Genomic DNA, 15,885 nt, shown 5'->3' on the forward strand with positions numbered 1-15,885 from the left:
GTACCAAGGCAGTTGTTCTTCCGTTAATTTCACAGCAGCTGCTACTCCTTCCGGCCCAACATAAATGTTGTGGCAACGCACGTTCCAAATTTGACCTTCGAGGTCAGACTCAAATTGTTCTCGGTATGTGTCATCGTCGTCCCTATCATAAAACAGAGTGACGTGGTAAGGGTCACGCGGCGGGGTGTAGACGGCCAGGCTCATTATCCAGGGTCTCCACAGCTCATATTGTCTGAGAATGCCGTCTTCCACCAGCCTTCCCCAGTAAATGTCAGCGGTAGCTTGTTCAGAGTCTTGGATCAGATATTGAGTCTTTGAATGTGTCCCCAGGCACGGGAACTGTCTGCCTCCCGGAAGAGTAACTGTGAGTCCATCTGTAGAACACATTATGGTAGCTCCCAATTTCACGAGCAGATCCCTGCCCATGAGGTTTACAGGTACTTGTGGTGACACTACATATCTGTGCTTCAAAGTCTGTTTCCCCAGCTTGGTCAGTGCTGGATCAGTTAGTGGCAGAGTCATGGGAACCCCAGAGAAACCAACCACGCTCACAGTGTGGTCTGAGAGTGTTGCACTGTTTGGTGTGGATATAAGCGTTGAGTAGGTCGCTCCAGTGTCCACCAGGAAGGTCAGTGGTGTTCCTTCCACAGTCATAGATAGCATGGGATCTGCCAGTCCCACACCATCCAGTTTCTCAGGGCCCCGTCAATATTGCTCTCCCTCCCAGCCCCAGTCCACCACTGGATACTGGGCGACTGGCGCTGCACCTGGGTTAGGAGCTTGGTGTCCACCTCTGTATGCACCTCTTCCTCTAGGAGCTCCACGTGCCTGGGCTTGGTAGCCTCGCCCACGGTAGTTCAGGGGCGGTTCTGGGCAGTCTCTCGCCCAATGTCCCTCTGCTCTGCATCTCAGACAGGCATTCCATGACGTGGAGCTGGGATTCCCCGTACCACGTGCCCTTTGTCCTCTCCCGGCGTAACCACCACGCCCTCTGTACGGTCTCGCCGCCCCCCAATTTCCCACGGGTTGTCTCTGCCTTGGTGCATTGACGGCCCAGCGGTCATCAGGATACAGGTTGGGATCCAGATCTGGCCACTCAGGCACGGGATCAGGCTGTGGCTTTGCCACCATCATTGCCTTTCTTGCTTCTTTAATTTCTTTTTTCTTGCCCTCGCACTTTTCGCGAGCCTCGTTCAGTTGCAGCTTCAGCAATTGAGCCTGTGCGTCCTCCAGTTCTTTTTTCTGTTTGTTCACCTCGTCCTGCTCCAGCGCCAGCCGGTGTGTTAAATGCCGCTCCCACTGGGTGGAGTCCGCGACAGCAAAGTCTGGATTCTTCTCTAAATCAGTTCTCACCTGCTTAGGCAGCCCTGCCAGCACCGCAGCTCTAAACCAAGCTCGTGATTCTCCTTCTTGGCCAGGATGTATCCCTGTCTCTGACATCCACTGCTCTTTTGCTCTCGCTAAAAACTCTAGGGGGGTGTGTTGTGGATCCCAAAGTATTTTAGGAATGGCTCCAGTATTTGGGGTCGGGTACTTCTCACGCACTGCGTTTGCTAGGGCATTTCGCACTTGGCGGTATGGCATGTTGTTGGCGTATCTGGTTGTTCCTGCCATTTCTTCCACGTCCGCCAGTCCACATGCAATCATCGCCCTCCCCGCTAGAGCGCGAAAGTCACCGATGGCGATCTCCTCTCCTTCCGTCAACGCATCCAGTTTCCTCAGCCATCTTGCTCCTCCTTCTGTGACAGGTGGCAGTTGTCTGGCCAGAGCTTCCAGATCCCTTATCTTGTATGCCCGGTAGATCGGTTCATGTTTGGGGCCCACTATCAGCGGCATACTCCAGCCTGCTCTCTCGACTGCATCCTCAACGTCCGCTTCCCTGCTCTTGCTGGTCTTCCCCCCGCTCATTGGGGCGTCAAACACTGATTTGCGTTCCACTCTGGCGTCGGACTTCAGTTTTGTAGTTGGATGTCTGTGCACCGTTCTACTACGCAAGTTCAAGTTTTTGTCCGGGTCACAGCCGTCTTTTCCTTTAATTTCCTCCTCTTCTTCATCCATGTCATCTTCCGATGAAGTCTTGCCCTCTTCCATGTCATCCTCCACAATTGTCTTCGGGGGCTTATGCCCTTTGGATGAAGTCTCCAAGTGCTTTAGTTCCTCTTCCATAAGTTCCTTCAGGGCTTTCTGCTTTACAACGGTCAGCGTTTCTACTACTGCCAGTAGAGCGTCTCGGTCCTCGTGCATTTGCCCATAAACCTGCCCATCCCACCTATTCTGCTTCTTAGTAATCTGCTTGCTTGCTTGGTGGTGTGTCTGTCCTTCTGGGTTCGGCAGCTCGACCAATTCTGACCTCCTTTCTTCCTCATCTTGCGAGGGCACCTCTTCCGTCGGGACAGCAGGTGAGGCTTCGGTGTGAGGCACCCCCGGCCCTGCTGCTTCTCCTAGTGAGTCTCGCGTCGTCCAGGCCCGGCTACACGATGCCAAACCGGGACCTGTGGCACAGGCCGTCTGCGTCCCTGCATTCTCCCTGTTGTGTGGTCCCACCACCGTCATTTCTCCATGTTGGGTTGGCCTGGTCATGCCTGGGTACTCGACATTTACGAGTCCTCCTATCACAATGCCCGTCTGTCCATCAGGGCCCTGCACCTGTCCTCCGTCTAAGGACATCACTGGCATCACGTAAGGGGGAGGAGTCTCCGCTCCACCAAGCTGTGGCGGGGCGCTGGGAAGTTGTGGGATCCACGGGTATATTGCTGGTGTTCGAGGGTTGTTTACTTCTTCTCCCTTCAACGTGAGTTTTGCCATTTTGTCCTCCAGCTTTTCATTGTCGTCCTGTAATTTCTGCAGTAATTTCATTATACTCACCGTGTCCTCTTCCTTTGCTGGCTCAGGCTGTTCCACTTTGTCTTTCATCCAGGACGACACTGCATTGCACATCATCATCCACTTGCAGCAGTTGCCATGCATTGCCTTCAAAGCAGTCATTTCCTTTTTTGTTTTCCGGTTGACTGAGCGGCCTCCTGATTCATCCTGTAAGTTTTTTAGTTTCTTCTCACATCTTTCTCCCTCTGTTCTAAGCACAACCTCCAGAGCTGTCCTTTCATCTGTCCCTTTGTGTTGTAAGTCAAAAATTTTGCTTACCTCTGCTTCCATGGCTCGGCACTCCTTTTCGGCTGCTTTAGACGTACCTGTGCAGGCCATCCTTATGGCCTTTTTCAGCTCCTCTACCTGATCCTTCAATGCCTTGTAACGTCTCTGTCCGTTGGCCGAGCTGTCCGCCATTTTGTGATTTCCTGCAAGACAGCACGTACCTCTTCAAAATGGCTGCTGTCGGCTCCTCCCTGCCAGTCACCCTCCGGCACTTCCCTTTTCCGCCTCAGAGCTCGTCTCTCCGCTCTAACAGTCACTTCCCTTTTTTAATTCTGCTTGGTGACACAGAGAACAGTGAACTCAGGCCTCACCACACAATATTATCTGCTCCGTCCACCCCTGAGCAACAATCCAGATCCCGACAATGACATAAACCTGAAAATGATCCCCCCCAATAAACTTAATAAGTTTTTATGTTAGTGTCTTGCCTCTAGTTACATTTTTTTTTTTTTTTTTTTTTTTTTTTTTTTTTTTTTTATTGTACAATGTACCAAAATACATCGCAGAACTTAAGCAGATCCATCCAAAAATGTACAGTTATGGGTGATGAGGAACGAAGCAGCCATCAATCAGAAAAGAAAGGAAAGGCACAGTAATAGAAGTCTCCAGCAGCAAACAATTATCTTAATGTCCTTCCTTATAAAGTAAGATATAACTAAATCAAAAAGAAAAGTAATACTAAGAAAAAAAAAAAACACAACAACAACAACAACAACAAACAAACACAGAAAAAAGAAAAAAAAAAAACGGAGAACGTACAGTCCACGCACATACAGTCTATCTACATTAGCTTAGAAGCTGCATCAAAAAATCAAGTAAGGTGTGAGCTTTATTAACATTACATTTGTCTAATGAAGCCTTCAATAAAGAGACTTCATTTTTAAAAGCAGCGAAGATCGGAGTAATTTTCAAGAAGCGACATTTATGAATGAAGAATTTTGCGACTATAAATAGGTTGTTAATCCCAAATTCTATTTTCTTATTTTCTGTTTGTAGGCCAACTCTAATTACTTGAAAGGTTAGAGAAGGGCAGTCAATATTTTTAGAAGTTAACCAGTACTGGAAACCATCCCAAAAAGATCTGATGCTTTCACATGAGTAGAAAAGGTGCTCTGTAGTCTCAATATCAGTGTTGCAAAATGTGCATGTGTTCGTATCTATATTGAATTTCTTGTGAAGATAATCCTTGGACGGGTATATGGCATTTAACACTTTAAAGTGAATTTCTTTAGCTTTTGGCGGAATTGGAAAGGAAAGATACTTGGTCAAAAACCTAAAGTTATAATCTTTAAACAAATATTTTCTTGTTAATTGAGAAGGAAAAAGTTGCTTGGTTAAAATTGTCCTTAAAAATTTGTTATTGCAAGTCTTTCCTTTAAATTGACGATCATCAATAAATAAGGATGGTTCACGGATTATAAAGGAAGAATAGGTTAAACTGGCTTTAGTCATCTGAATCATTGCAGGGGGAATGGCTTTCACAACTTTAATGAATTTACTTTGAGTACATACTAAGCCATAATTATCAATAAATTTATTATACGATAATACATTGCCGTCATTGTCTAAAAGGTGTAGAACGGTCCAAATTCCGTGGTCCATCCAATCCTTATAAAAGAAGGATTTTCTTTTTATCAATATACATCGGTTGTTCCAGATCGAATTTGTATGTGGAGAAAAATTGTGCTTATAAATCATTTTCCAGTACTGGAGAACCTGTTTATGAAAATTGGATAATTTAATTGGTAATTTGGAGATTTCAAAATCACACTTTAAGAGAAATTCAATGCCACCAAGCTTCTCAAAAATTACTTTTGGGAAATAAAACCAAATATTATTTAAATTATTTATGAAAGACTGCAACCATTTAAGTTTGATGGAACCATCCAATGCTTCAAAATCAATCACATTCAATCCGCCTTCTTCTAAAGACTTCACTACATCATTCTTCCTAATATAATGTTGCTTATTTCTCCAAATATAATTAAAGTTAATTTGATTTATATTCTTGATTAGTTTATTGGAAATATATAAACATTGAGATGGATAAATCAGTCGCGAAATACCTTCTGTTTTGGTAAGTAGGACACGTCCAAAGATGGAAAGGTCTCTTTGTAACCAGCTGATTAGGATCTTTTTAGATTTTTGGGTAATATGCTCAAGATTTAGGATTTCTCTATTATTTATATTCTTTGAGATTATAATACCCAAATATTTAATTTCAGTTTTTACAGCTATATTAAGAGAGATGCTGGGTTTTCCATCATGAATAGTTAATATTTCACATTTTCTAATATTCAGATACAAACCAGAGGCCTTTGAAAATAGTGAAATTTCATTTAGTGCGAGAGGAACCTGTAACATGTTCTTTAAAAACAGTGTAGTATCATCTGCTAGCTGACTTATAATCAGTGGGGCTCCCATTAAGTTCAGTGGTTGAATATTTGGATTGTGTTTTATGAAAATAGCCAAGAGTTCTGTTACAATAATGAAAAGTAGCGGAGAAGCTGGACACCCCTGACGGATTCCTCGACTAATGTTAAATCGTTTAGATGTTCCAAAAGGTAAAGAAATAGAACTATTGATATCGGAGTATAACAAAGAAATTAAATCTATGAATTTTTTACCAAAACCAAAATACTGCAAAGCTTTAAAAATAAAAGGATGTTCGACCGTATCAAATGCTTTATAGAAGTCTAAAAAAAGAATCACACCATCATCTTCAATTAAGTGATTATAGTCCAATAAATCCAAAACTAATCTAATATTATTGTGGATAGAACGATTCTTAAGGAACCCAGATTGTGTTTCACTAATAATCTGATCTAAACCGTCCTTTAATCTATTTGCAATAACATGAGCAAGAATTTTATAATCTGTATTCAATAGAGTAATTGGACGTAAATTATCGATTAATCTTTTATCTTTACCAGGTTTAGGAATAAGGGAGATAAGACCCTGTTTCATTGTCGTTGCTAATGATTCATTGCTAATGATTTCCCTAATAGTTTTGAAGAAAAATTCTTTTACTTCTTTCCAGAAGAATTTATAGAAGATGGCAGTCAAGCCGTCCTGACCAGGAGCTTTGTTCATTTTCAGTTTGTTTAAGGCTTGATCTAAGTCATCCATTAATATGTCAGAATCACAAATTTCTCTAAATACAGAATCGATTTTTGGAATATAAGGTTCAATCTGATCAAAAAAGGCAATTGAGTCAGTAGTTAAATATTTAGATGAGTATAAATTTGAATAGAACATATGTATTTCTTCTGCTATAGTCTTATGATTTGTGCATTCTTCCCCATTTACAATTAAGGTATTAATAGATTTCTTCTCTTGCCTCCGTTTCTCCAGATTGTAGAAATATGAAGTACTCTTTTCACCTTCTTCTATCCATTTTGCACGAGCTCTAATGTATGCTCCATGAGCCTTTTTCTTGTATAGATCATCTAATTGAGCCTGTAAAGACAGTAGGGATTTCTTATCAGCCTCTGACATAAACTGTCTATTACAATAGTTATTTATATTGTAGAGTAATTTACTTTCATACTCTTTTTGTTGTTTACTTGCCATTTTACTAAACGTAATTGAAAATTCTCTAACTTTAAACTTAAAAAATTCCCATCTGTTTGTGTAAGTACCAATTGTTCCATCATTGTAAATTTTATGGATGAGAGCTTTAATCATCTTAACATACCCATCATCAATTAACAGATCTGCATTAAATTTCCAGTAATCTTTTTTAAATTGTGTTTTATTTTCAGGGTTAAGTTTAAGAGTAATAGTACTGTGATCTGTCAGCGGGGCTGCTGAGATAGACACATGTGAAACATATCTATACAATATAGACGAGCCCAACCAAAGATCTATTCTGGACATATTATTACCATTTGGTTTAATCCAAGAGAATTGAGTGACTCCAGGATTTTTCTCTCTCCATATGTCACTTAAATTGTTTGAGTTAATGAAATTTGATAAAGTTGGATTCCACTGATTAATACCATATCTAGGAGGGTTTCTATCCTGCCATTCATTTGGAACAAGATTAAAGTCACCACCTAATAATACATGGTCTGTGTGGTATAGAAGTTTATACTCGGAAAGAACATCTGTTATTTTTTCCAGCATGACCTTATTTAGAGTAGGAGAGGAGTACCCATAAACATTTACTAGAATCACAGATGAACCATCAATATTCAATACAACTGCAAGCCAGTGCCCTGAAACATCAGCCTGAAAAGTCACGACCTTCCCTGGACATCGGTAGAAACAGAGAGCTACTCCAGCAGAGTGGTTAGATCCATGGCTGAAAAGGATTTTATCACCCCATTGATTTGACCAGAAGGTGACATCAGTGTCACTTGAATGAGTTTCTTGTAGTAAGACACAATTCGCTTTTAGCCCTTTGATAAACATAAACATTGCTTTCCTTTTAACATTATCCCTGAGACCTCTAACATTCAACGACACAAAGGATAAACACGTGCGTAGCATTAAAAATAAACAAAAAAAAAAAGGTTCAAAGTATTATAATATCAAACTTAACTATGTACAAAAAAAAATTTTAGTTTACTTTCCTGTTTAGGGAAAGGTGAAAGAAGAGCGGTGCGGCAACTCCCATCCCATTCAAAACTGTCAAGCGTCCCTCTTTAGGTAGAGTTCAGAGAACAAGTAAAAGTGAAACAGCCTTCAGCCGTCCGCCAGAACGCGACGGCCGTTAATATAGCCGACAGCTCCTCTGTAGTAAGCCTTCTCCCCCGCATTTCTGGCTTGTAAAATTTTCGGCCAAACTTTCTCCCGTTCCAGACGATCCTCCTTCGTCAAATCCTCGGCAAAACGGATTTTTTCCGTCTCACAAATCTGAGCGTTTTTGGACTTCTTCCATATTCCATCTCGATGTAGGCGCTTCGTGAACTGAATCATGACTTGGCGATTTCTGCCCTCTTCTTTCCTTCCAATCCAGTGCACAGTGTCGACGATGTACTCCATATTATCAGACCATTCTGGGGCTATCTTGGCGAGAATTTTAATCACCTCTTTTCTGATATCTTCGCCCATACCTTCTTTCATTCCTTTAATCCTTAGATTCCACCTTCGTGAATACCGGTCTCGTTCTCTTGCCTTTTCTTTGAGCTCATCAACTTCTCTCCGTAAAGTTGAGGCTTCCTTCTCCAAACCCGCAATTTTATCTTTACAATCACGGACTTCAGCTGCATTGAACTCGATAGATTCAACAAGATTGGCAATCAACGAGGCATTCTCCGATAGTTTGTTGTTAATGTCCGCCATTTTATCATCTTGTTTATCAAATCTCACGTGGAGAGCTTGAATAGCTGCCAGAATGTCACTTGTTGTGGGACTAGGTCTAACAACCTTACTCGAATGATCACTAAGCAAGTCATTCATTTCCTCTAGATTTCTTTTTTCCCCTCCGTCACTTTCAAGCTCCACGTCTGAAAGGCAGTAATCGTGGTCATCCGTAGCTGAAGCCAAATCTTGTATCTTATCATTCTGGGAAGACTTAGATTCCATTTTGTCCTTCTTCTGTTTTTTTGGCATCTTTGTAAAGTTAGGTAAGATTTTTGAGGGAACAAAGCGTCAAAAAAAGGAGGGATAAAAGGTACCTTGCACCAGAGCTAAATTAAGGACAGCCGCTTAGTCCGCCATCTTGCTTGCCTCTAGTTACATGTTTAACAACATTCACCAAACTTTTACACCCCTCAAGGGACCCTGGTGTGCCTGTCAGGAAACAGAGCTGCTGCCTGACACGCTGTAGTGAGCAAAGAGGAACCACACCCTATCTCTCCAGGGACCAAGCATTTCTTCAGCAAATGTCATCTAACATCCACCACTGTCTAACAGCCCAACTGAACTGTGTAAAGCAATAAAACAAACATGTATAAAGTAACCCCAAATGCACAGCTATTGTAACACAACATGAACATTCCTAAATGTCTTCTCCACTCCCCTCATCCGGAGAGGCCCATTGTACAGTGTCGACCTCCTCGCACAGGTCTACCATTGTACTAAACAATGCAAAGCTCGTGGTCAACCACCATGCTATTTGTGATTCTGTGACAGTGGTGGCGAATTCAATTTCAACCGGGTCATCCTGTGCGTCCGCCCTTTCTCCACGAAACACACGACTGGCTCTGAACTGGCCCTCTCCCAGGGGAGTAATTGTTATTCTGCAGTGCCCAAAAGTCAGCATGTCACTGCGTTCATGTGTGCGCTTTATGCAGTAAGATAGTATCAGTTAAAACACAAAATCAAATTTATGTATGCACATAACAGCTATGTGGCACACCAAAGGCAAATACAATAAAGTACAGAACAGGAAATGGGAAATGTCGCACAAACGTATAAGACAAAATGTTTATCAGTCTACAGGTCTGCGGCCTCCTCACTATTTTCTTCCACAATCTCACGTAGCGTGGTTACCAAGCGCAAACACTCATGTAATAACAGGGGGAATTCTGTTTCAGTCAAGTTCACAATTATAGTGTAGTCACGCTCAGTGAGCCCTACTTCACAGCAAACACGCACCTCTGTTTCCACCCACCATGTTTGACCGTCCGTTACTGGAGTCAACACAAGACTGAAAGTAAAGCCGGTGACATCCCTGCGCCCTTCCCCCAAAACTGTATGGTGTCTTTCAGCCATCAAATCTACAAGTCATTGCACGTGAGTGTATTTACAAAACAAAATTGTCTCGAGCAAAATCAAGCCGAAATACAATACAATCTATCCGGTCCACTGAAAGTCAATATCAAAACCCCGAAAGGCAGAAGCACAAAAGGCGGGAAAGTCCCGTTCGGCGTCAGTGGGAGTGGGACCTCTGTCGGGATGACAGTATAAGTCCAGCACCCGAAATATAATAAGACTACGAGCTGTAAAGTCTAATAACACTTGTGGTGAACGCCTTACTACCGCAGTTACTGTGAAGCCATACTCATGGTTAGAAAACTCAGCGTGACAGCGACAAGTGACGTTGGCAACGTCTCCTGTCCTGGTATACTCAACCACACAAGAGCCGTTATCGAACATGCAAGCAAAATGAGACAGCCAATTATCCTCTCCAGTCGAACAGAATATCAAAATCCCTGAAAGCAATTCCACAAAAGGCCGAAAAGTCCCGTTCGGCGTCCGTGGGGTTTAAATTTCTCTGCTGTCTACAGTATAATGCCAACGCCCGAAAGATAACAAGGCTACTACATGCAAAATCAACTAATGTTTCTTCCGATGACCCTGTTACAGTAGTTACTGAAAAGCCATACGGAATCCCTGACACCACAACGCGACACCGACAGGTTACGACATAAAAATCCCCTGCCTGTGTGTATTGAAGCAAACAATACCCTGTATCCGACATGTGTATGTACAGAAGCTTGTTACACAATATTAAAAGAATGTGAGTATAAACAATCAAAAAACGCAAGTCATATGAGTTTCAGCAAGTATTATGTGTAAAGTAAAACACATCATAGATTAGTCACCATATATAACAATCATAATGCCAACAAAGTGAAAATAAAAGCAAATCTTCCCTGAAAACACCAAGGCCAGTCTTCCTTAACTCAGGCTCTGCAGTCAGTCATTAACCACTCATTAGTAAACAGGAAATGTCAGTCTAAATAAGTCGCAGGCAACTCATTTACATAGACACAGACACATCCTCAAAATAACCAGGCTGCTGCAGTGCCTGTCACAGACAGGGCCTACACACAAACAAAGAAATTATAACACAGAGACGTCTGATAAATTAAAGAATATTTACAAGGCCTTAAATTGCACAACCTACATAATTTAGACAAAATTTGAATTAACCCTCCAAGGGACAAACTCCAAGTTTTTGATCATCAATGACAGTCTCAGTTCCAAACTGTATCTGCTCTAATCCCTAAATATCCTAAGTAAATTTAAAAGCGTCCAACGCCCAAGCTCCAAGCTTTACTGCCCAAAAAAGTGCATAAACCGTTCCAAACGGTAAAGTGGTCCAACCACTAGCTATTTTGGAGGTTCCCAAGTTCTCCACGATCGCCAATCGGACTATCCCGTCCAACGGAAAATCCTGAGCGTCCTCAGGAAGTTGGGAGCGTCACCTCCGAGAAATGCACTTCCTGGAACATCCCACAGTTCCGTTCTACATTAATTTAATTATGTTTTTAAAGACATCCTATGAAACCACCAAACCAACTTTATTGATGTCCAAGCCCAGCTTTGTATTCAATTATAACTGTACGACCATATACAGATTTCAAATGACCTATTTCCTAAATTCAGTAGTCCTACTACTTTAACTTGTCTTTTCCTATTTCCGTTACTTTAACCTATTCCTATTCAATGTGCACACTACAAAATATCAGATCATAACAACACAAACAGTCACCAGTAATCTAATGAGTAGACATTAATTTAAACATCCAATTCGGCACACTTCGGAATAATTCAACAGGTAGTGCCTACCTTTTGCGATGGGCTGCCCGTTTGTCCACTCAGATTGACCACCGGATCCTGTCTGTGTGACCCCCTTGGACGTCTACAATGCCAACACCGTCTCTCCCTACCAACCACGGCCAATGCACCAATTGTTGAGGGTTCAGAATTGGTGGAGAGTACAAAGGCAAGACAGTCCAGAAGAATTGGGTCAAAGCGATCTTTTATTGAAGTACTCGCGCGGGAAGACAGTCACTGCACATGTCAGCAAGGGTCTTCACCAAAATTATACTTCAGACTGCTTTTATAGCATCAGGGTATTATAACGCCCCTTCTAGCGTTTACAAGCACATAATTTGCATGTACAGAACATTCATGTATTTTAAGCATAAAGTGCAACATAGAGGTTCCTCTTTTCGGCATCTTCTTCCAAAAAAGGCAATGGACTCGGGCCTCTGCAGTCTCCAGGGGCTGGTCCTCTCCCCGCGTCACCTGTTGTCAAGAAAGCTCCAGTGCAACATGTTTGCTCAATACATTCAGGCCTATGCTTAAATCTGGTTCTAGGTTATATGTGATATATGTGTGTTTTGTAAGCATGTGTGTAATCTTTCTTAAGCTCCCGGCTTCTTAACCAATGTGTCACCCAGACAGTCGCGCTGAATGAAGCTTGAGACCTTTAATTACCTGGGAAAGCTTCAACTCCTTATGAGCACAGGACTGCAATGTGTGTATAAAGACATAGTAATACTGAAAGTGGTTATGCTGCACCTGTAATAAGGATTAATATGGTGTCAGTGTGTTAAATGATTATTATGGTGTCCGGGTATTAACTGTCACCTGGCCAGCTTAAAGCTATACGAGATAATATTAATGCTGATTAATATGCTATCTAATATATTGTAGCAGTAAAGCAATTTCCTCTTCTCCACACATGTTAACTTAACAAACTTGTAGGAATTGACGTAAACCAAGATGTTATATTATATAATCTGTAAAAGTGCAAAACATAAACAAACCCGGGATAGTAGATGTTTGCCTATTGCAGATTACATGTGAAATATGATTAAATCAAAACAAGAATGTTAACTAAGAATATAGACAAGTGGTGTTCTCACCCACTTTGTCACACACCAGATGAAGGGGAGTGGGCCGAGTGGGATAGAGCACCTGCTCCAACAGGGTCCAGGGAACACCAGGATGTAAAAAGTCTAGGAACCTCACTAGCTGCTCGCCAGGACATCAGTGGCGTCTTCTCCAGCGAGATGGGTGTGGTTCCTGGCAAAGGTAAGCTTGTACTCCAGCCAAGAGCAGGGGTAAGAAATCAAGTCTTTCTTGTTGGCAGTGCAGACATTTTGCAGTAGACCAGGGGTGGGCACCGAGGGCCGGTGTCCCTACAGGTTTTACATGTGTCCTTGAACCAACACAGCTGATTTAAATGGCTAAATCATCTCCTCAACATGTCCTGAAGTTCTCCAGAGGCCTGGTAATGAACTAATCATGTGATTCAGGTGTGTTGACCCAAGGTGAGATCTAAAACCTGCAGGGACACCGGCCCTCGGGGGCTGGAATTGCCCACCCCTGCAGTAGACGGATGAAGGGCCAGGAGAGCTTAGCAATGATAGGTCAGTAATGAGTTGACATTATGAAAGACGCACAGAACTAACAACAAAACAGAATAACAACAGAGAGCAGTAGATAACTCGTCACACACACTGGACCATCTCTTAACCGCTCAATCAATCAGTGCATTCAATACTAAGTAACAGACTCATGAAATACTAGAAGCTCAGTCACCAAAACAACATGTTGGTCAGGCTGTACCACACAGCAGCTCATATTATTGATCAGAGAATTCCATTTAAAATGCATTTAAATAGAATCCATTAAAATCCATTTATGAAGAGGGGAAACTATCCTCAGAGACCAAAACTCATTTTGTATGAATGAATGGAAACCTGCTTTTAATGCTGGAAAGGTGCTCATTTTAACACGGGAGTCTGTGGGGACTGACTCGCTTTCAGAATCAGCCTCCAGTGGTCATTAAAGGAACTGCAGTTTTTGGTTCTTCTGTGCTGGCTTCATGTTTCTTGTCCAGGCTTCTATCTGTTTCAGACAGGAAATGGCTTTTTGGAAGTGACAGCATGCAAAGAAACACAGGCCTATAAATGAATGTGATTAATATGAGTGATAACCTCCAGTGTGCTGACCGCTAGACGGAGAATTCCCATACTTTATATTTGTAAAGCCCATTAGACTATCTATCAAACAATTTGCGAGGCAAGAATAAATTATTTTTCATTGTTCAACAAAAGAAAAGCTCTTAAAGAGAGAAAAAAAACACATTCACACCTCACTCTCACAGTGCATACAAACCAGGAAATGCCTCTTTAGAGGCGACACTTTTTTGCCTTATAGAGAAACTGTGTCATAACTTTCATTATATATACTTTAAATAAAGTTAAATCTGGGATCAGCATTGATTACTTTACTACTGAAAGCTAAAAACTTTTCTTCTCATCCTTCTTTGACCAGTAGTTTAACACGTAGATGGGAAACAGGTGACGGTTTCTAAGTAAAATATGAACTGATAATAGGAGCTAAACAAAAGCAAGTCTACATCAACATCTAATGTCTAAAATGATACAGCCACCATACTATATTTTAATAAAATTACTCACATCGTGCGGTGATTCCAGCCAGAATCAAAAGATACAGCAGCCCAAGATTCACTTCAAAAGCTCTGAACCATCTTCTTTTCACAGCTGAAAGCTTCATCTGGATGTTTAATTCTACAGAGACAGAATGAGATTTAATTATTTTATTATTTTAAATAATAAATACGTTGTGATCAGGTTTTTGCTGCATTTATGGAGCTCATCATCATGAACTCATCTTGAGGATAAGCTGAACAAGTTCATCATGTTAGTGTAATATTTACAGGAGATTGTGTAACATATAGAAAGCAGAGAAACAGTGTTTGAGAATGAGAAATGTTTTTAGGTGATTCTTAGAGCATGGAGGCCAGAAAAAGTCCAGTATATCTGTCAGTATGGTCAAAAAATAAGCTTAAAAAATACAATTAGCTCTGAAGACTTGAAGACCACTCTTGAGTTGTTTCCTGTGGTTTCACTTGCACCACACAGTATCTAAGAAGACTTCCTTGTTTTTAACATTTCTACCTTTGCCACTGATCTGTCAGATAAGCCTTTAGACTCATGTGGGACTTCCCTCCTTTTCTCTAATTTTTCAAAGACTGAACAATTTTTAAACAAACTTCAATTCACTTCTATTCAGTTTTATTTATTTAGCGCCTAATCACAACAACAGTTGTCTCAAGTTCCTTTGTATTGTGAGGTAAAGACCCTACAATAGCACAATACTTTAAAGTTAACTCATCTTGTGAAACTTGAGTACATTTATTTCCTGCTTACCAGCTGCCTGCAGCCCAACATCAGGATGTTGTTCTTCATCATCTAGCATCTCAACCTCACTGTACTCTTCCTCTCGTCCATCACTGTCGATCCTTCTGCTATATTTCACTCTAAAATCTGCTGCAGTCTGACTGTCTGCAGACATCTTGGTGGGTGGAAGTATTTGAGCAGCTTCCACTGTCTGTTTCTTTCAGTCAGGCAGTTTTTAATCATCAGCATCAAACAGGAAGTAGCAGCAGACCAAACCACAAACACAGAGGGGCTAACTTCATTTGTACTTTACAATGTGGTTAGACCTTTGAGTGAGAGTCATGTCAAATGTCAAAAAGTTTTTTTCTGTCATTTTTACTGGCTGTTGCAACACGGAACTATTGAAACTAACATACATACATGTACAAATATGAATACCTTTGTCTTGAATTAGTACATACTGTGAATAGACAGAAGCACACCAATTTCTGACTTTTTCCGACACAGGAAATGATGTTGGGCACCACTTATGTCATGGTTAGGCTGTGTGCAAGCAGGATGAGGACCCAAACGCAAGCTCATGGAGGCAGGAATGACCTGGAAACAGCTTTATTGCTGGACAGAAAAACCATACAAACTAAACAGGGAAAAGCTAATTATAATGTACACTAGGAGACACGGGGAGAATCACACACAGTCATGAGGGAGAACGCGACACAGAACTGAGGGAGACGCAGACATAAATACACAGAGGGTTAATGAGGGAAGTGGGAGCACATGGGGAGCACAGCTGACACTGATAATCATAACAAGACACGGCAGGAGTAAACGCAACACTGACGGGAGACTGTCAAAGTAAAACAGGAAGTACAGAGGTTCAGACAGGAGGAGAGAGAGC

At 41.7% G+C, this 15,885-nt stretch overlaps 1 protein-coding gene across 1 annotated transcript in view; it reads right to left on the reverse strand.

Annotated features, from left to right (window-relative positions):
* The window catches only part of LOC109196621 (CD209 antigen-like protein E), a 36,597-nt gene extending 21,526 nt beyond the window's left edge, over positions 1 to 15,071 (reverse strand). The window contains exons 1-2 of the mRNA XM_019350868.2: positions 15,018 to 15,071; positions 14,265 to 14,375 (exon numbers count right to left, since the gene is read on the reverse strand). Of these exons, the coding sequence (XP_019206413.1) occupies positions 14,265 to 14,375; positions 15,018 to 15,066 (160 nt within the window). The 5' untranslated portion in view covers positions 15,067 to 15,071. The remainder of the gene's footprint in view (positions 1 to 14,264; positions 14,376 to 15,017) is intronic.
* Between the last annotated feature and the right edge of the window lie 814 nt (positions 15,072 to 15,885).

The sequence above is a fragment of the Oreochromis niloticus genome, linkage group LG22, assembly GCF_001858045.2.
Source record: "Oreochromis niloticus isolate F11D_XX linkage group LG22, O_niloticus_UMD_NMBU, whole genome shotgun sequence".
Taxonomy (NCBI): domain Eukaryota; kingdom Metazoa; phylum Chordata; class Actinopteri; order Cichliformes; family Cichlidae; genus Oreochromis; species Oreochromis niloticus.